The 22,037-nt window shown below is 37.6% G+C and overlaps 1 protein-coding gene across 1 annotated transcript in view; it reads left to right on the top strand.

The window, feature by feature from the left end:
- Positions 1 to 22,037, top strand: part of KCNQ1 (potassium voltage-gated channel subfamily Q member 1) — a 295,756-nt gene that overhangs the window by 38,454 nt on the left and 235,265 nt on the right. Inside the window, exons 3-12 of the mRNA XM_017726569.1 lie at positions 141 to 267; positions 1,994 to 2,072; positions 3,003 to 3,099; positions 3,688 to 3,828; positions 10,837 to 10,947; positions 13,415 to 13,510; positions 15,721 to 15,843; positions 16,835 to 16,976; positions 18,272 to 18,298; positions 20,659 to 20,724. Coding sequence (XP_017582058.1) covers positions 141 to 267; positions 1,994 to 2,072; positions 3,003 to 3,099; positions 3,688 to 3,828; positions 10,837 to 10,947; positions 13,415 to 13,510; positions 15,721 to 15,843; positions 16,835 to 16,976; positions 18,272 to 18,298; positions 20,659 to 20,724 — 1,009 coding nt within the window. The remainder of the gene's footprint in view (positions 1 to 140; positions 268 to 1,993; positions 2,073 to 3,002; positions 3,100 to 3,687; positions 3,829 to 10,836; positions 10,948 to 13,414; positions 13,511 to 15,720; positions 15,844 to 16,834; positions 16,977 to 18,271; positions 18,299 to 20,658; positions 20,725 to 22,037) is intronic.

Below are 22,037 nucleotides of genomic sequence, written 5' to 3'. Positions count from 1 at the left end.
GTTCATTTTTGGTATAGTTGATGTATTTGTCACCGTCCTAATTTTACATTTTATTTATCACATTCTAATACATTCTGAAAAGAGATGAAAGACATACACAGAGTAGAGAATTAACCTCGTTCCCTGTGTGTTTCTTTTAGGAAATTGTATTAGTGGTATTCTTTGGAACAGAGTATGTGGTTCGGCTGTGGTCAGCAGGGTGCCGCAGTAAATACGTTGGAATATGGGGAAGGCTTCGTTTTGCTAGGAAGCCTATTTCAATCATTGGTGAGTATGCAAGCTTGCAAAGTTGATGTAAACAATAAGTAAAACTTGTCCTAAAAGTTTTTAGAAGTTGGACTTTTGCAGCACTTGAAGCCAAGTTAGAGCGAGAGCTCTTGTCATTAACGTGAATGTAGATCTGAATTTCCTTTCAGGAATTCATGGCGCTGTCACTTGAGAACAAATGTAGCTTGGTTTGTTTTTCCAGAAGAGCAGCCTGGGTTTTTTTTCACAAGTGATCATAAGCTTTGCCAGGAGTAAGTCTTGACTGTCCTGTCTCCTGTGACCTGAGGATCCCAGACACTGTACAAGTTCTACAATTATATTTTTTTAAAGACACTGAACAGCTTTTTTTTTTTCTCCCCTCAGCAGCCATTTGAATAGTTTATTATGAGTTTATTTTGCACTCTAATTGAGCTGTGTACTGTGTGGTAGAGTGCAATAGATGCACTGTAGTTGCTTTGTGTTTCAGTCGAATTAAAATATGGTTTTCAGTGATGCATTTGGAGCTGGACACCTGAATTCCCTTGGGATTCAACTGGCTTCCTAAAATGACTTCAGAGTTCTTGGAAATTACATCCAAATATTCCATATATGTCACTAATCACTGTTTTTTTAGGATTCTTGTCATTCATTTAACAGTTTCACCAAAAGAAACATAATCCAAAATCAATCTGTATTTTGTTAGCCAGTATTGAGAGAACTGTGTAAAGACCCTTGCCCTGTACTTAAGTACTTGAAATATAAATGGACTAAATAAACCTGATTTTGGAAGAGGAGTATTGTTATGGAAGAATAGTAACTCTTGTTCTGTGACATAGATTTTCCCACTCCTCAGAAACATTATTGTTGAGTACAGAACACAGGTTTTCATAAACTATCTACAGTTTTGCTGAATGTACATTACAAAATTTTGTACCTGAGTATTTTTACAATTACAAAATAGTTTGGTTTAGCTCCTCTGTGCATCCATCCATATATATATATGTATAAAAATAGCAACTGTATTTCAGGTGTGACTGCAGCTACAAAAAGACTTTGACTGCATCTTTGCACTCTGGCCATGATCCATTTCTCTCAAGTCCTAGAACACTAAGTGTTCTGAAACATCATCCAAATTAATTCAGTCTGAAAAGCAAAACAAAGTTCCGCTTTCTCAGATATGGATCAAGAACTATTTAATTCTCCAAAATACAGAGTTCCGTTCCAAAATTTACTAGGCCTGAGGCATGTAGATTCAGAGTACAGTTCTGACTGACTTAAACTAAATTAGACTCATACACTAATTCCATTTTTCTCTCCCTTTTAGACCTGGACAGATAAAGTGATAGTAAGTTAATTTTCTTATATATGAAATAAACCTCAAAATCTGTCAATTAAAATCCTGTCTAAGCACAGAAGAGAAAATAAGAATTGGATAAGAGAGAACAGATGGAAACTGCTGAAATTCCTCCTGGGTTATAGCTAATAAGGATTCCAGGCTGCTTGATGGTAACTCCTCATTTGTTTAGACTGTGGCCAGCTTGGACCCACCCCAGTAAAACCATTCCATCACATGATGAAATTTTCTTCACATGCCACAATAGACATCTCTTGATATATAAACAAAACTTTCAATTAGGAGTGACTGTTCAGAATGTTAAAGTAATATTTGTCTTTGGTTCTAGTAGTCTTGCAGAAGTATTGCAAGATGCTGCTAACTAATTTTCTTCAATTGGCTTTTATTTTCCAGATTTAATTGTAGTTGTTGCTTCCATGATAGTTCTTTGTGTGGGCTCTAAAGGTCAAGTCTTTGCAACCTCGGCTATCAGGTAATTATATGCAATAAAAGGAAGTAGTGCTGTCTGAGCAAGGTGGGGTTTCTTCTTTTTTTATTTTAATTTACCTCCTATTTCAACTCTTGCAGGAGAAAATGAGTCACTGTCCAGTGTCATGTAATTGAGCAGATCACCAGTTGTGTGGGTGATCCTATGAAGTGGAGGGGAAATAAAATTTTATTGTAGTGGTTTTTTGGCTAGTGGGGACAGAGAAGCTCTTTCTCCTTCCGCCTTTCCCCAACTAGGTGGGTTCTACCCAAGTCCTGGTTTAGTTTCTTAGCTTGGTTTTATAGCAACACTTTGATGCTTCATATCTGATATCTTCAAGCTGCCTTTTCATAAAACGTCTGTGGTTGTGAATTCCTGATGGACTGAATCCACCTTGTGCTCAGGAAGGTCACACTACTTGGTTTTCTTGGATGAATATGTGGCAGTGTGCTTTGCTCTTCACACTGGCTGCAGCCATGCTCTAGGATTGCAGTGACTCCCATAAAAAGAATATTTTAAAATATTATTTGACTGTCTGGTTCAAATTGCCTATGAAATTCCTCAAAAATAAGGAAATCAGATCTTAGTTAGCTGGTTCTGTATTTTGTTTCCCATCCTGGTGAGCAGGTCAAATATGAGTTGATGAAAAATTCCTGGAGCATTTACAGTTTGTGTCCAAAATTCCTGAATCCTTTGGTTATCCTTACTAGCCATGTGTACAAAGGTCAGTCCTTCCCTTGGACAATATCCCCAGGCTGTCTTCATAACAAACAAGAAGAAAGATGGGCGAACGGAGTGAAAAGACACAGGCTGCTAAGTCTAACATAAAATACTATGTGTCTCTTAACATGGTCCTTTGGACCAGACTTCCCTTCTCCACCTCTGTTTCTTCTCTTGTGTCTTTAGTCTCTCATTAATTTGAAAATGGTGTTCCAGGGGCATCCGTTTCCTGCAGATTTTACGGATGCTGCATGTGGACCGTCAGGGCGGTACCTGGAGGCTGCTGGGATCAGTGGTGTTCATTCACAGACAGGTGAGTTTGAGCAGTTGGAATGGCACAGCTGATGCCAAAGCCTTTATATTCATAACAGCATGCATGCAGCCATGCTGCTGATGTCACTTACATTTAGTGTGGAGGCAGGTAGTCATTTATTTTAACAAAGAGTGGTTGTTCTGCCTTATATTCGCTGCCACTTTGGCAAATTTTGACTTGTAGTTGGACTTAACAACAGAAAATGAGACTTCTGAAAACTAGTCTGAATATTTCCTAAAATATGTACCTAAATTCCAGGGTTGTTTTTGGATTTGGCACTGTTTGAAAAAGTTACCCAACTACTTTTTGGTGGCCAGAAGGTTAATGAGTCCTGTGTGCAACTGAAGAGGTTGTTTTGACTCGGTGCTGGCATTGTGAGTGCTGGACCAAGCCATCAGCACTATAAATTTTGTCACCAGGGAGCTCAATGGATTTTTGTTGATTTGCACAGCCAACACTCAGTGTCAGTGTGTATTATTTGCTGAAGTTGCATTCTCCTCTTCCAGTTATCCTTAATAACCCATCGGTGTTAGTCAATTTAGGTATCTCAATGAGACCATAATGCCATTATTTTGACTCTCTTTGCAGGAACTGATAACTACACTGTACATTGGATTTTTGGGCCTGATTTTTTCCTCTTATTTTGTGTACCTGGCTGAAAAAGATGCTGTAAATGATTCTGGAGAAACAGAATTTGGCAGCTATGCAGATGCCCTGTGGTGGGGAGTAGTAAGTATAGCAATTTCATATGTTAACACTGTCCAATGTGGAATAAAATTCAAGCAAGCATGGAGTAAGAACAGCATTTTGAAGTGGCTTCTTACTGCTTCAATACACTTTCTGGTTTTGTAATTCTGTGACAGTACAAAAATACTATAAAAGATCAGTAGTTTTATTTGGTGTTTACAGTCTTATGTGATCTAAAGAGAGCAAATTACATATAAAAAAATGTAGAAACACGTGTTCCATTTATTTATCCTGTCTTCCTTACTGGTACAGTGATTACTTCTTGCTACCTTTTTCCATGATAGTGTTCAACTGTCTAAGGTGGTAAGAGTCTTGCTAAATCAGGGCTAAGTTGTTTTGTTTGTTTGGTTTTTTTTTTTTGTGGGGGGGTAGTGTTGTGTTTAGTGTTTCTTTGTCCATGTTTTTGTTGGGTTGGGTTTTTTTCCTTGAAACAGTTAACTATGTTTTGCAATTTGGGCTGTGACAGTAATTCCCAGTTTATTCAGAATGGACTAATTCTGGAGCAAGAAGGATCTCAGACATTTAGGAAATCTGGGCACAAGACTCTTCTGAGGTGCTTATATTGCTTTGGGAGCCACATAGTGTCTTCACACAGCATTTGTCTGTGCTGTGTCAACACACCATCTTGTTTAGAGATTTCTCAGCTTTTCCTAAGGTGCTACCACAACTGTGGTGTAGATGTTATCTTTAGTTCTAGTAAAGTTCTCCCTTCTTTGTATTGCTAGTGACAGTTGTCTCTCTGTTTATTATATGTACTTACTAATGTAGCATCTCTTCTGGGATTGTATTTTTGTAAACATTTTAATTTTGATGCTTCTGCTACTGACTATTCCCTCTTTCATTCTCACATGATAGACAAGTACTAGGTTGGCTGTTTTGTTCTGGCATTTCCCATCTGTAATCGTTCCTGTTTCCTTTTCCTATGGCAGTTCAAAGAAAGGTACTTTTTGGAAGATATTTTTCCTTATCATAAGCATTCAAGCATTTGTACTTTTTATCTGCTTTAATTCTATTAGCTTAATCAAACAAACTGTCATCAGTAAGTGCTGCAGATCTTTGAAATGCATGGGCATCACTGATAACATACTTGCACTTTCAAAATCTGATCTTCTAGAGATTTTTAAATCTAAAGGCATTGTTTTTCTCTTTTTTTTGTTAAAAATAAGACAACTAGTAAGTCTTCTGTTTAAGAATGATAGGACTAACACCTCCCATTTCACTAATAAAATACATACACGTATTTAAGAACATTTATTAAGAAATATTTTTAATAAACATCTACCTGTGTGTGCTTATACAGTCTTCTCTTCACAAACTACCACTTGCTGTTTCAGGAAGGAAAGATCTATTGATGAGCAAATCTATTGCAGGTCTGCTGGTGCTGAAATGCATATGTAGCCCTTTTTGAATACAACAGGTTTTGTTTTGTTGTATTGTTTTGCTGCTGTGATCTGCTGCAGAATTCTTTCTTCTTGCTGTCTGCCATGATTAAATACAGGCTTTCTTAGGACCAGAAGACTTACTGTGTAGCACAAGCAAGTGGCTTTCTGTCAAGTAGCTTTTTCAATGCTTTCATGTCATTATGGCATTTTTATTTTCCACTACAGTGGTCAGATGACTCAGTAATTAACAGTGGCAGATGTAGCTGCATTTAAAAACACATGCTGTCATTGGTGTTGCCATTAAAAATTGAGTATGTGACAGACCAGATTGGCTTACTGAAAATACAGTAAAACCTCCCATAGAAGCAACAGGATCTGTCAGGATATTGAAATATTCTCCTTTCAGGGAATTATTGTTCAGTTAATAGGCGTGTCAGTTATTTTGTCTTCCTAATTACAATAAACTTATTTAATCAATACATTTAATTATGATGATATTTTTTCTCTGTTATAGCTTCTATTGTGTTACAGCATGCCATATGAAGTGTGAGACTGCATTCAATGAACACATAATGTAATTTCTTTATTATTAAAAGCAGAATTAGGTGTCATGTTCTGCTTCTAATACACTCCTACTAGCTGCTAAAAAGCTTTTACAGAACAAAGCTGAGATGGATTCAGGTCCATCCATTTCTGATGTCTTGATAGTATAATATTCTTCATGCTTTCTACTAGGAAAAAGCCCTGTAAAGTTAGGACAGAGAAGTTAGGACAGAGAAGAGGTTAGCCCATAGAAGCTGTGGATGCCCCATCCCTGGCAGTGTTCAAGGCCAGGTTGGATGGGGCTCTGAGCAGCCTGGTCTAGTGGAGGGAGTTCCTGCCCATCTCCAGGGGTTGGAACTAGGTGGTCTTTAAGGTTCCTTCCAACCCAAACCGTTCTATGATTCCATGAATAGCTGTGAGGTCACAAGGATTCTTCCTAATAAAGATCTCAAACTCACACAAAAACCTTCTCAAGTGATAGGTCTCAAAAGTTTCAGTTATGTTTAGCCAGAATTTTCTGAATCACATAAACACCACAAATTCTGGTATAGGTCTCAAAAGTTTCAGTTATGTTTAGCCAGAATTTTCTGAATCACATAAACACCACAAATTCTGGTCAATGAAAACCTGTTTTGAGCTGAACCTGCAGAAGAGGGTAATTCACAGCTCCTGTCTCAGGCACCATCATCAATAAGTGATCTCACTTCTCTGAAAGTGTACTTACCTGACATAGCAGAGAATGCTTCAAAAAGTCCTTGGCAGTGTTTTCACACCCCTTTGCTCACTCTCCAGCACTACACTTTTTTGTTATCTCAGTGTATGTGTACACTGCTAAACAAGTTCTTTGGGCAGCGCTAACAGAATATGTAATATAGCTGAAGGAAACCGTATATAAGCTCTGTGTTACCACAGCTAAACTGCATCTGGAGTTGGGTACTTTCATATTGCTGTGCTTTGCTGACTGTATGCTCACCCCTAGGGTGCATAACTTGTAATTAAATGTTCTTCATTGTCATTGTTGTTATTTATAAGTCTATATTGCTTTTCCGTTTTCATATGTAAATTGGCCTCCTGGGCTTTATTTGAATTTCCTTGAGAACTCTGGACTGTCGCTATTTGCCATTAGTTATGGGCTTCTTGAAGAAACCTAAGGTTACCTTATGGCATAATAAAGAAGTTGTCTGTATTATTGCTGGTTTTGAATGCAGTGCAAGTTGTATCAATTCTGCCAGTGGCAGGATATCTGTACGTCTTTCAAAAACAGCTTTAGTGTTAGCAAGTAAAATAAATGTAATGTGATGAATCTTTCAGTTTCCCAGTGCCAGTATTCAAAATTAGTCTGCTTATGTTGTCTTCATATCCAGACTGACAGTTTTAAAGACCTAATGTAGATTCAGGACCAATAAAACCAAGAATTCATAAAAAATACATATTTTTTAAAAGATGCTTAAAAAAATGTGGTAAATATTCTCATCGAATCTGTTGGAGATGACCACCTTCAGAAAGCATTACCTGCTCTCTGTCTGGGGATTCTGTGGGTTTTAGTGTTTGTTTGTGGGCTTTTGTTGTTGTTGGTTTTGTCTTCCCCTTCCTCTCTCCCTTCAGCATTCATTTCAATCTCATCTCAGAGCAACTGAGAGGAGCTCTTCTTTTGATATGCACTGAATACACGATTTCCAACCTTAACATTGAAACAAACATGCTTCAGGAAAACTTTGCTAACAGTCTCTTTGATCATGAATGCTCTTTCCAAAAGCAATTATTGAATATAGCCATGCACGGATATTTCTCTGTGCCTTTTGCTTTGAATTGAATCAAGCAGTTTTCTACAAATAACAGCTTTACTTAAGGATTTCCTGTTACTTTAATTATTGCAGCTTAGAAGACAGGCTTTTTCACTAAGGACCAAACGCAACAAAACATTTACAAGTTTGCTGACTCCTAAGCATACATAAAACCATGTCCTATTTAGCAAAGCCCATCAGTATGTGCAAAATGTAAATTGAAAATCAAAGCTGAGGGAAAACTTTGCTAAAAAACTACAGGAAATACCATTCAAAACCGCACATGCATAAAACTTGCTAAATTAAAAGTAGTCTGACAATCTATAAAAGAGTTGCACATAAATCTTAAAAAACAGCTTCATGAAAAGTGATCTTGCAGATCTTGTGTTATTCAGAACCCTTTTTCCTCCCTCTTCTCAATTAAAAAAGCTGTTAAGAGCTGACTTCAATGTTTGACAGAAGGTGACATGTCGTTGTTAGTTTCTATGTGGTTTACAAGTCACGTATACCGACTATAGACCTGTTACATCCTTTTTTTTAATTCTGCTTTTGGGGATTATGTGTTTGGGTTTTTGTGGGTGAGTTGATTATCTTAGGAGTTGTTGGAGGAGGGGTTGAAAGATGAAGATATTTTTAAATGCTTTTTGCAAGGCATCTCTTAGTTTTGCAGCTGCCTTCTCATCTCTGAGCTTTAATTCTGTGAGTAGTTCCAACTATATTTTGTTCTCGTTCAGTGAAGTCTTGTGGGGTAGATGTGAAATAACGTTTTAAAACTGTTACTTGTGAAGTACAGATGTAGGTATTGTTACATCTAGGGATCCTTGTATTTTGCAGCTGTTGAACTATGCAAATTTTCCAAGGTACACAGGATTTTATGGACAGATCATCCTTACTTACCTGATTAGATTCCTGTGCACACTTTAGCCCGATATAACCTAAAATAAAATCCTTTTCGTACTCAGTGCTGATGAACACTACTATTTCTTCTTTCTGTGTGGGTTTTTGCTTCATATTCCTCCCCTTCAGACTTTTGATGCATATTTAATAGGAACGACATTAGTCTTAATACCAAAGTCTGTGGTGACATTCATCAGATCAAAGTTCTAAAATAGTCAATGGATGAATATGATTTTGTTCCTAATTAAAGCAATTGTTTTACAGGCTGCTTTTCAATGAAATTTAATGTGTGAACTCTTGTATCAATTTAATTTCATTATGCCAACATGTTACTATGCTATAGTAGAAGTTGAGTCAGTATTTCCATTGTAATATCCTGTTTTACAGCTGTAAAATTAGTATTGTGCTCTTTAGGGAATTATAATCTGTCTGTAAAGAATTATTTAGGGCAGAAACTTGGCATGTAAGGTTTCAACATATATTTTGGGGGAAAAAGAAAATGTAATTTCAGAATACAATGCATTTGTAGATGGTTTAGAGTTATGTGGGCAGAGGAAAAAGTTAACTTAAATGCACACTTTGATTTGCAACTCAATATCCAAAATGTTTTATTTAAAAAACCCCCTAAAAAAACATCACAGGAAATACTTTTTCTGTGTTACTGATGATTTGTGTAAACCAATTCAGAAAGAATGGGCAGGGATGTGGTGGGAAAGGGGAGACAAATACTTTGATGTATATGGATTCTTGTTTGGTTATACTTTGGTCAGCTCAGAAGCACCTATTTCTTTTCACATTTCCAGTTACTGTGTGTATTTCAACATGATTTTAAGCCTGTAACACAAAATACTTGATAACATTTTTCACTTACAAGGATTTATACATTTTTCAAAAACAGAGGCATAAACCTTTATTTTCTCTCATAATCTTTGCTGTAAAAAGGTACTGGAGGCCATAACTTTTCTCATAATGATATTTCCTTTTTTATTCCATATTTTTGAAAGTGAAATTGTAATTAGGCTTTAGGATTTTTTTTTTTTAAGCCACACTCCTATGTAGGTAAGGAGATAACATCACCCTTCCATCCCTGATCAGGTCCTGCATTAAGGACCTGAATTTATTAACAATTTCAGGAATACAGGCCAAGGCACTTGGGTAGTTAACAAACCCTTCGAATGCTTCTGTAGGGTTTGAAACAGTTTTGGAAAAAGGCCACATTTTAAAAACTTATATTAAAAATTAAAAACTACTTGGATGTTTTGAGTATCAGCAACCAGAAAGAAACTTGCCATAAGCATCACCACCTCAAGCTGCCCCTTTGGTTGTGTGTCTGACTGGCATGTAATGACTTTGCTTAGAGGGTGGACAGTTCAGGACATGGTGGGGGTGGCCTGTGTGTGTGTGACTGTGGGACCAGCATCTGTGTCCCAGGCAGCTGAAGCCCATAATGTCAGAAGAAAGTCTGAACAGCCAACAACTGAGCTGTGCTTCAGCTGCTTGAGAGCTCTATGTGGTTTCCCATGCTCTGATTTGGTTAGCCTTCCTCAAAGTCACAGATAAAAATCTCTCTAATTTACAAATTCAGAAATAGCTGGTGACATAGGTGAATTTAAATTGCTCTCAGATGCCAGATGTATCCTTCTGCTTCAAACAAATGCGTTCTTTCCTCGAGCTCATGCAAATAATGACTTATTAAGCCTTGTTATGCTACATCACTGTGGTAGTAATCTTTACTTCAGGGTTCTGAGAGGCAAACTCAACAGATGTTTCCTGCATGTGTGCTTTAAATTATCTGTTCCTGCTCTCAGTGTTTTATATGAATTGGTGATTCATTAGGCTGTTTTCAGGGTCTTTGCTACGTGGAAAATTTTCAGCTCCTCTTGCTATTTATACCAGCGTTATCTCTAGAACGCTTCATGCCAGTCACAGTGCCTGGTTAGAGTATGTGTGTGCTCTTTCCATGCAACAGCCCTGTTACATTCTCAGCAAACAGCTCCTGCCCATAAACAAAATCACCAGTTCAGAACTGTTGGCAGCCTTTCCCTAAGGAAAGTGTGTGGTGTGGGCAGGCAACCCCTGTCCCAGTAACTTCATATGCTGCACAGTTGCCTCAGCCATGAAGACTTAAATGAATGGTTTTACTTGCAAGATTTTAAACACTTATTTTGTTGTAATTCGATTTCCTGTATGTTTTTCCATCCAGTATTAGGTGGGGAAGCAAACCTGGAGGGAAGAATTACCTTCCTTAGTGTCACACGGGCTGACAGTGGGAGAGTTGGGGATGCAGCTAATGCTTCTTTGAAATAAATAAAAAAGGAAGAGAGAGAACAACAACCCCAAAGTGCCATTACTTGCTGTAATGCCCTCTGTATTTCTCTTTGCAGGTGACTGTTACAACTATTGGCTATGGAGATAAAGTGCCACAGACCTGGATAGGAAAGACAATTGCATCTTGTTTTTCAGTGTTTGCAATCTCATTTTTTGCACTGCCTGCGGTAGGTTATCTTGTACTTCTGCGACAATTCGATGTTGATTCATTAGTCATGAGGGAGAACTTTTGTTATTGATTCTTTAACCTTTCATGTAATCTGGTGTTATGTAAGCTTTGTATTAAACTTCTGTATTGTAGCTGGGATTTATGAAGCTTGTAGAAACAAAAGAGCTTCTAGAAGTAGCTAAGTAAATGTGAGTTGGTTTTAGTATGCAACACTAGATTTGAGAAAGATTTGTATTTGAGAAAGAGATGTTTAATTCCAAGTACTTTTTTCTGCCTCTCTCAGAAGTGTGAAGAAAATGATTGCTAGTTACTTCTGGACTCAGTGATTTAGCAATCTTTTGTTTTTTTTAAGGCATTCACTCATAGTTTACTGAACTGATTAGGTCCAAGGTGAACTGGAGAATTCTCAGGCACATTCTTCTTCTAGAAAAGCTTCTGAAAAGGTTTCACTGGCAGGAAGACACCAATCAGCAGCCGGGAATACTGATGCAGTTCTTCGCAAAATTAATATCTGTCCATGGCCAAAGTCCCGTTTTCAAACGTCACCTAGACCTGACTTATTTAAAGCTGTTGTGGCACTTTGTTTGCACTGAAAACAGGTTTCCAAGTGCTTTCAAACAAGGGACAAGGCACTTGAGTACCAAGGGTAAATTCAAAATCAGCAAGACTTGGACTGTGGTTTGAAAACCCAAATACTCAGTGCCAAGGATAGTTGAGGGTATGTTTTTCACAAATTTAGCAGTGCACCTGAATTGTGCTGTTCAAATGTGTGTGCTACCTGAAACATTTATTTATTTATTTATTCAGATCAGTGACACAAGCAGTTGTGTTAGCAGATGTTTGTGTAGTTGTAACAGAGAAGTGGTGGGGATAGTACAGAAGAGATAAGAATACTTTTATGTCAGTATCATCAAAAAAATTCTTCACAGCCTGAAATAGTAGCTACTAAAAATCCAGTGACCTTTTAAAATTAGTTGCCTACTTTAAAGGTACATAACCTTTTGCAGAGGAGGATAGTTAGATGTTGTTTTTTTAAGCTGTTCAGCATCAGTTTTCCTTTAAAGCATATGTTTCCCCCTTCTTGTTCTAATCTCTCCCACTTTTATTTTAGAAGAGAAATCCGGTAAGTGAAATGATCCATATAGAAAATGCCAAAAACTACTTTTTTGACTGAAGACTGAGGTGTCGTTTTGGTGGTTTTCTTAATCAGACTTGAATGCCAGCAAAACTGTTTCATAAATGATTGTGCAGCAGCCGTACCTTCACAGCCATGCTTTATGTTTACCTGTCAGATTTCCCTAATCTTTGTTGAAGTAGAACAACAACAATCACCCCTTTATTAGTGGGATTTTCTTTACTGAATGAAGTTGTTCCTGTGAGTTGGCCCAAGGGGGAATTCAAGGTTTGAAGCTCTATTGCAGGCTGTCTTGTTGGCGTTTTAAGTAAGAGGATCTGGCTGAGATCACAGCCAAAAGTAATTGTAGTGGCTAAACACAACTGGTGTGGGTTCTGGATCAGGCAGTGATCCCTCATTTCCCAAATATGTGGTGTTTGAGCATCATCGCCTCTTTGATCTTTACTAAATGAACATAATAGGAAGGGCATTTCATGTTCCTTTCAAAATATTTGATGATTAATACAGTTCTTAGAAGTTGAGCCAAGATCCCTGGCTGCTCTGATGCCTTCTACTATATGTAGAAAAAAATTTATGCTTTCCTTGAGTAAGTGTAATCATGTAAGCTGATTTATAAAATACTTCATTTTTTGCCTTTTACTAAGACTTGTGTTAAATATGTCTGTAGCTGTGCAAATGACCACATAAATGGCTTACTCCTTACTTAAATTTGGATTTCACAGCTATAATACACTGGAAGTCTAGTTTGAGTTTCACACCATCCAGTGCCATTAGTCCATGTCCCTTGTCCTGAGAGTGAATTAGCTGGCTTTGTGTTCAGCTCAGCTGACCATTTTAAAATATGCCTTCTTCTCTTCTTTGTTCTCTTTCCTCACTCCCACCATGGATTAACATATGGAAATAGAAATTACCATACCACAGTTAAAAGGTCTATTGACTTACCTCATGCCCTGCCAAAGCTTTATTTGTCATAAAAATGTTTAGCCCATCAGGTTGATTTTTTTCCCCTATTCTATTGTTCCCCTACACAAGCATTTGTGAGACTTTTAGAGGGTATGAAATATAATTTCTGTTTCCTCTTTCAGATGTGTGTCCAGTAGGCTTTGCATCAGGGCATGATAGCATTCACAGATTGCTGCAGAAAGTAATAATAACTGGGACTAAAAATTTCACTGTATTAAGTCATTTCCTCTAAATAATTAGTTGAGGTTTATGATGCTGAATAGAATTTTATTAATACAACATAATTTGGCAATTTTATGTGCGGTTCTTTCCCTCCACTCTAGAGGGGGGAAAAAAAAAGGTGTGCTTGCTTTCTTTTTTTCCACAGGGAATTCTTGGTTCAGGCTTTGCCCTAAAGGTACAACAGAAACAAAGACAGAAGCATTTCAACCGTCAAATTCCAGCTGCTGCCTCACTCATACAGGTACTGAGTTCTTGCATATTGCATACTGTCATTTCTTTCCATTTATGCTGGGGTTTGTTTTCTTCCCAAGCTGTTGGCAGTTTTTCCCTTCCTGATTCCCATTAAAAATTGTACAGGAGTTACAGATGCAAGTTTTGGAAATCCAGTCCTTAATGTAAGCTGATGAGCAGAAAGTACACTCCTAAATCAGTGTAAACTGTTTAATTCAGCTGGTTAAAATCAAAACTGAAAGTTATCCTGTAATCGTTAAGCAATTTACCCAGGGAAAATGTTGTGAAAAGTTATGCTTGCAGTAATGAAAAAAACAAAGAGGAGGCTTTATGTAGAATTGTGCTTTTAAAAAATACATTGTAAAGACCTATGTCAAATATGCTTCAGTTGGGACAACTAAATTCTTAATCTCAAATTTAAGAGAAATAAATCAGAATCTTAAATAGGAAAATCTCATTTGTGCATTTCAGCTCTAGAATCGGTGACTGGGAACCACTGGCGTTCTGTGAAATCATTCTTTTCGTGTAGGATATCTAACAGGCAGGAAAATATCAATCCCGCTGTTATAAATGCAGTTGCAGTTCAGTATCAGTATGGTCAAGGGGATTTTATCCTTTACTTCATTGGAGCCAGCACAGTACCCTGGCGAAGTATTAACATTGTTTGATTCCAGGTTTTTCCAGCTTTTCCTCCCTCTACTCAGTATCTGTACGTAGCTTTAGAAGCACAGAGATCAAATTTAAAAGGAAACTTGATGTACACCATATCATTTTTGCATTCTTGTATGACTTACTTCTCTAGCTTCATGAGTGAATGTGGATTTCCAGGTCAGGATCTTTATGGAAACAGTAGCTAACTGTAAAGTTTATGCTTGAAACTGAACAGTCCCAGAGTTAATGTGAAAAAGACCCTGGTTATAGCCAGAGATTAGGTAAAAATCTTGAGACTCATATGGTATGGTTTTGTAAAGAATGGGTGTTTTTACTGTTCCCACTGATTCTTTTGGGAAATGAACACCAAATTATTGGGAAGCCTGAGACTGCATGTCCAGAATGCTGTGCTTGGCTCCACCTGAAATGATAAGGAGGAGTGGAGGATAGACAAGGAGTCGCTGAGTACCTGTTCCTAATGGTTGTGACTATTATTTCCTAGTAGTCTCAGGCTTCTGAAATCCCAGTGTAGTAAGTGCTCTACAAATAATTGATAAAAAGATTGCTCTTAAACCAAGATGTTCACAAAATAGGTACAAGACAAGGGAATGGCTCAGATGAGTGATTTTCTTTCCCTGTGCTCCTTCTTGGTTTCTTTTAGAGGCCATTTGTTTCTTCCACTATTCTGTTAATCATGGAGGGATTTATATGGTGATTGTCTGATCCTTTACTTTCCAACTGCTGTCTGTTTTCCTCTCTCACTCAGCCTTGCTTTGTTTCTTTCATCTAGGGTTTTCTGGCCTTCCCTGCTTTAGATTCTGTTTGTGTATAAGTGTGTCCTTTCTTCATGTAGTAAGTGAGGATCTGCCTTTTTAATTTGGACACTCGTTATTAATTAATTCTGATATATTTACACAGTTAAGAGAGAATGCTTTGTTTCTTGTTGGTCTTGTTTCCTAGTCCTGCTTTTCCTCCCTTTTGTCTTAGAACATGGGACTTTAATCATTGGTGGTTGGCAAGAGGGAGGATTGGGTTTGGGTTTTGGCTCCTGGTTAACCACTGGTACCGTTCTATTATGCTCTCAATTTCATTTCTTCATATGAATATAGTCCTACTGACCACAATGCAATTACTTTTTTTAATCTCTGATAGTATTTTTGTGAGGCATGGAAGAATAATTTTTGTCTTTTTCTGAGTAGGAGCCTGTAACACAAGATGCAATAGGCAAAATGCTTAAAGTCAGGTAGGAAACAGGGGCAGAACATGACATTTGAACCTTTTTTTGAGTCCAGTCTAGAGTTCTCTTTCATTATTTGTTTGTTGCTACCGAGAACAAAAGTTGCACTTGAAAGGACTGATCTTTCTGTGTGGTTTCCCAGTTCTAACTATGTGGTTTCTATTTACTAAATAAGGGCTCTAAACCCTGCTAAGTTTATGTTTCCAGAGGGCAAATTCAAGAATACAATTTAATAAAGAATGACTGACATAGTACTTAGAAGTTACTGTGCTGTACAGTGAGCTACTAATCTGATTGATTAATTATTCTGTTGCTTGAAACATTTGTTCCAGACTGCATGGAGATGCTATGCTGCAGAAAACCCAGACTCTTCTACATGGAAAATATACATTCGAAAACCTGCCCGGAATTACCATTTGCTGTCACCCAGTCCAAAACCAAAGAAATCGGTGATGGTATCAGTAACTAATGTTTCCCATTATAGTAATTTAAAAATTTTTAATTAGATTGAGCTTTTTTACTATCTAGAGATGATTTGTTGTGCTTGTTTTACGGATTATTACTTGGTTTTGCATTTTTATTTACGTTTCAGTTTCGACAGTTTCAGTATACAAACGTTATAAACTATAAGTTGATCTACTTCATTTCCCCAAGCTTGACTTTTTAAATGGATCTAGGGGTTTGGAAAAGAGTAATAATGACCTAACTCAGGCACATCAGTCAGTTACTTACCGTTGTTGTTTGGAAAACTGTAAAAAAAAGGAAAAAATAAAAAAATCACCACTTCTAAAATAGTAACTTTTAATTGGTTAAAAAAACCAAAAATGAAACAAATGAAAACCAACAAAACTGCTACTTCTCTCAGCTGTTGTTTTTGGGATTTTCTAAGCTTTCATGATAAAGCCATCTTGTGCCTAGATACAGTAATATTGTCGTATCAAAGGATTCCGTAAGTTCAGAATTTCTTTGTTTAAAATACAGCAAAAAATCCCCTTTGTCAGAATCTTTAGATTATGTAGTACACCAGGAGAGGATGTTGTGCAAAAATCTTCCCTTGTATCTCCAAGGTTCATCTGAGTTCAGTAGGAATATATCCATTGGCTTTGTGCTGAAGGTGTGATTTATTGCATCCATAAAATGGTAAAGATATTCTAGGATAGTTTGATTTATATAAGCTTATATAACTAGCAGATTTATTTTTTTTTTTACTGCAGGCAAGGGATTTGGAAATGACAATGTGCAGAAATCTAATGATTAGCCAGTTTTGGCAGGATGGAGGGGCAATATAATGAGAAACACAGTGTAGGATCGTGAAAATATAATTGGTCAGGCACTCTTTTAATTGGTTATAGCTCATTGGGGACTGCATTATTATTGAAGACATCACTGAAGAGACAACTCAGTGTGACTTGGTTTGAGTAATTTAATTTATATGTGTTTTTTTAGGTTAAAAAGAAGAAATTTAAGTTAGACAAGGACAATGGGCCTTCTTCTCCAGATAGGATGCTGGCTATACCACACATCACTTACGAGCACGTGACAGAGGACAGGAAATCTGAATTCAGTTTTGAACCATTTGAAAATTCTGGTAAGAAACTCCATTATGAAATGCCAGTAACTGTGATGAGTTCTATGATTAGATTTGCACACAGGTCCTTTCTAGTGTCTGTAGGAGAGAAGGACAGAACAAGCTCTTGTCATTCTGAAGTGAGAATACTTTGCTTTTTGCCTTGGGTTGCTGGCTTGTCTGGGTGAGGTTTAACCGTTGCTTTAATGAGCGTGCTTTACTGCAGACAAACTAAATTGTTTCTCATTTCTGCCTTCTGGAAGAGCTAGTGACTCTTAGGCTGGTGCATACATTCCCCAGTTCTGCAACTGATTGAAATTACAGGGGTTAGCTGTCAGCTTTTCCATGTGTGATTTACCCAGGATGTGTTACTATTGTGCTTGTATGTGAACCAAAAAGGATTGGTGTGCCTTGGCTGCACCAAACTTAGTCTGCTACATGAAACCATCATGTGCTCATGCCATCTGCTCAGTGGAGTAGGCTGTGAATCAAGTTTTGAAAGCAGAAGTACTTAAGGTAAATGTGGATCTATCTATATTAAATGTCACTGTACAAAATGGTACAGTATGAGGAAAAAGAAGACAGGACATTGATAATCACCTTATGATTAATAGCTTATTTATATTTGCTTTTGCTGTAATGAACTTCCCATATAACTCTGAATTTACAATGTGGCGTTTTTACAAATGTACTTTTATTGGAAGTTTTTAATGTGTATTGCTCAAATTTTGGCAACGAGAGCAAAGTTTAAGTTGTGTTTTATTGATTATAGATTCTTTAAGTACTTCTGTTTTTTCTCTTCAAAAATTTGGCTGACATGAATAAATTTAATGGGCTTTAAAATAAGACAGCAACATGGACTGGAATTGGGCATATTTTAGTTCAAGCAGAAAGTCTCACCTTCTTTGTGCTTTTCTGGTGTGCTTGTGTTGTATTGTTGTGCATCATTCATGCTCTTCCACTCTTTATTGGCCTCTGCTGAGGAATGGTTGCAAATTGCATCTGGTGGTAGAAATGACATAGCTGCTAAAAGGTGGACAAGTACTGAGCTTAGTTTGTGTCTCAGAATTTGAGTACAGACACCTTTCTTCAAAACAATCAAATGACAGAAAAAATACTTAGAGTTGTAAAGTCCCACCTTTTATCACTAAATTTCTAAGCTGATTAAGGACAACACAGTTTGGCTGCAGCCTACTACTGCTTTTCAAAAATCAGCTCTATAGCTTTCAGGAAAAGGATTTTCCTCTAATTTCTTCTGACACTTATCTTTTTTCTTTTTTATCTGTTCTGCTCTCTAAACTGTTACAAGTATACAGGACAAAGAGGAATGTTAAAATTGCTTGGTAAGTTGAGGAAAGTAATTCTATGTATGGTATGCCAGCTTATGACAGTGTAATGTTTGCTGTGCTTTTCATGTGTGTCTAGTGCCATATAATTTCTAAGAAGTCTTTTGCAGCCAAGGAGATCTAGGCAGACAAAAAATGCACATTCTCACACTTGTAATCACAATTGCACCCAGTCTCATTACAAAGAGGAAAGTGAGCACTCATTTATATAAGTAGATGACCTCTAATGGTTTTTTATACTTGAGGAAAATTTCTCAGGTGTATATAACCAATAGAAAAAGATAATTTTCTTATTAATAAATTGTAATTCATTCAGTGGTTATCTAGGAATATGATGCAAATTAATTTCTACATAACTACATTAAGATGGAAGAAAGCTTTCAGATTTGGCCCCCCAGTGTTGAGCATTCTGAAGTACATGCGTCTGTTCCTGTAAAAATGTGCTGTAGATACTTGTGAACAGATGGGGACCCATAAATTAAATAATTTATTTTACTGTTTGTCTGGATTCTGTGATCACTTAATCAGCCGTGCAGTCTTGTGATGTTTCTAATGTGCTTGCTTAGGCACTTTCTTAACAATTGACTGTTCCCCAAAGACTGTAGGATTAGAGTTAGGTCTGGGCAAAAGACCTCTGTGATTTAGTGAGAGTGCTATGAGCCACCTGTAAGTTTTCTGCTCTGAAGCCACTGCAGACAACAGAGGCTTCTTTCCAGTGATTGAGTGTAAGGATGCTCAGGCTCGGATTAAATTGACTGAAAATGCAAGGTTCAGTTTCACATGGAAACCACATGGAACACAGGTGTAATTAAAGTGTTAAAACAACAAACCCAAACTGAATCTCCTTGACTCCCCCTGATCAATCCTTGATTTTCCCAGTTTCCACAACTCCAAGAGGTGCACCTCTGTTGGGGATGGACGTGGTGGAACAAGATCAGGAGAGCAGCAAGAGCCACCAAACAAATCACCTGTTTTATGTGAACAAGAAATTCCTTGATCTTGGGGAAATATCAGAGGAGCTTTACCAGCCATCATAGATTTAGTTTCTATTTCCCAGCCAGGCAGCCTGAGCTCGGTGGACCTGAGAGGTTACCTAACACTGTTCTCACAGCAGCTCAAAGAAAGAGGAGAGAGGGTTGTTTTACATGCTGTGTGAAAGATTACCTACACAGAAAACCGGAGCTGCCAAGTCAAAAGCTCAGAAGCAGGAAACTAGAAAGTACAAAGATAAAGGATATTCATTCAACTTTAATTTGGCCTTCAGAAAGGCTCTAGTAACATATCCATATGCTGCTTTCCCACATTCGGTAAATTTTTGGGCTGCCCACTTATATTTCAGTCTTCACACTCCTGGATCCCTTATCTGGCTTCCCTGCCAGTATCTTTGTGCAACCAGAGATTTCCAGCTTTGTCTCATTCCTTTCTTTCTCCTGGCATCATCAGTTCAGCAAAAACCCAGGAGTCGTGGCCTGTCCTGGCTACTGTAAAAATTAACCCTGTCCTGGCTGGAACCAGGACATGTGCGTAGCACTGAGAGAACACTTGCAAAATGAGGGTATTTTCCTGATTTTTTTACTCCAATACATTTTTATTTTATGAGTTTTTCTCATTGCATAAAAGTAAGGCACCACTTCTGAAAAATATCACTGTCCAAATGTGTGAATTCACAGGCAGTTCTTGATGAAAGTTATTAATAGCATAATGCTATTCCAAAGAACTAAACATAATGTAAAGACTGTTTTGCTGAGACTATTTCTTATCACTGACTCCTCTTGCTTGCCTGAAACGTTTCCCCAAGAAATTCAGCTTGAGGCAGGCACTTGGTTTAAATGATCGAAGTGGGCAGCTTCAGAAACGTTTTATGGGGTGTGTTTGGAAGCTTCAAACGTGGGTGTCAGAGCTGCCCTGTCCAGCTGAAAGCACTGGAATGTGACCAGGAGAGAGCTGCTCTGTGAACAGTGTGAACGAGAGCAAGAGAAGTCTGACCCGTGGGAGCTTGGACACCTAGGGAAAGTCTGGAGGAAAGGGGCAAACAGAGACTGGCCTGTAGGGAGGAAAGTCTTGCAGCAATTGACAGTGCCATGAAGAATGGGCTTGGAGAAGCAGTGATGCCTCCCCAGTGCTGACTGAACATTCTGCCAGCACGGAATGCACTCTAGTACAGTTTCATACAGACCATTTTCCACAGTATTTTTAATTTTGTGTCAGGTAGAACATACTAAATTTTAGGTATGTCTGCATCTCCTCAGCTGTCTGTCTGGAGCTTCTTTCTCTTTTTTTTTTTTTTTATTTTTCTTTTGTTTTTTTTTTTTCTCCTCTCCTATCTCTGTTTCATGTGCATCTTCACTCTGACTCAGATTGTCAGCGCTCCTGGCCATCCTTTTCCGCAGACCAGCAGTCTTCCAGCGCTCCTTCCTCTCCAGGTAAAGCTCATAATATTTCATTGTTCCATCATGTTTCATCACCTTTGTTAGTTACTAAATCTTTGCAATGCTCTGTCTGGAGTTGTCTGCTGTGGCACAAAACAATTATAGAGCTGGTTTCAAAAAAGAGCATAGGTGCTTTGGTAAAATTTTGAGTTTGGAAGTTGTTCAGGTTGTAAATTGCAGATGTTTAAATAAAATAAAAAGAGATTTTCTGAGAAATACCGGAGGTGTTTTCTAAATGCAAAAATTAAAACTCAGATTTTTCCATGAAAGGAATACTTTAAAGTGCTTAGAAAAGAGGAAGTGTAACTATTTTCTGTCTTTCTAGCCAAGTAGTCCACTATCAGAAAAACATCTACATAAATGTTATATTGTATATAAAATTGTTGTCTTGGTAATACAGAAAAAAATCAGCAATTTCTTGTTATTTTCTTTATAATCCTTGATTGAAAAATCGTGGAATTGTAGAATGGTTTTTTTTGGAAAGGACCTTTAAAAGCTTCTAATCCTGCAATGAGCAGGGATGTCTTCAACCCCAGAAGAGCAGAGCCCCACCCAACCCTGAGTGTTTCCAGAAAGTTCAGAACTTCTGTTTTAAAGCAGGGGTTCTCATTTTGTGGGGAGGGTATTTTGTGCCATTTCAAAGTAGTACTTGGTCAGCATTATCAGTTGAACAGTTGTGCCTGTTACCATAGTTGTGCTGCTACCCATAAAAAATAGAGAAAATAAAGCTGAGGATCCCCTGAATGATAGCAAACATTTCTTGATATACCTGTTTCCTGTTTCTTTTCACTCATTATTATACATTGAAAATTAATATTTAAAGCTTTCTCTTTTTTTTCTCTTTAGCCTTCATATTTAGAAATGTTGTGTCTTTTTTTTAATATTTTTTTTAACACTGCTTTGTAAGAAAGACTTGGCCAAAGTTTAATGGCTATGAATTTATTTTTTTAAGTAAAAAAAATGAGCTCCCTGGTGTTCTGCTTGAGCCCTGTTTCAAGGCACTTTGAGGCAGAGAAGCTCTCATTAAGGCCATGCTCTTTTCTTAGTTATGATCTCAGAAATATCTAAAACAGAGGGAAGGATATACCATTTTTGCCTCATACTAATCAGCCCCTCATCTCTGTGTGCTCAGGTAAGAGTTCTTTCAAATAGGCTGAGGCCCAGTCTTGACTTCTGGTTCTTTTTTCGTTGTGCCAGTCCTCCTTTCCCCTCCCACGAAGCTGAAAAGCAATAGCTGTGACTGATCCAAGAATCGCTGTTTCTGCAGATCCACTTGTGTATGGTGTGAACTGTGTCTCTCATGAGCA

This window comes from Corvus brachyrhynchos, unplaced genomic scaffold (genome assembly GCF_000691975.1).
Source record: "Corvus brachyrhynchos isolate BGI_N302 unplaced genomic scaffold, ASM69197v1 scaffold62, whole genome shotgun sequence".
Taxonomy (NCBI): Eukaryota; Metazoa; Chordata; class Aves; order Passeriformes; family Corvidae; genus Corvus; species Corvus brachyrhynchos.
The sequence above is the reverse complement of the archived record's forward strand: the minus strand, read 5'-3'. Positions and strand labels throughout refer to the sequence as shown.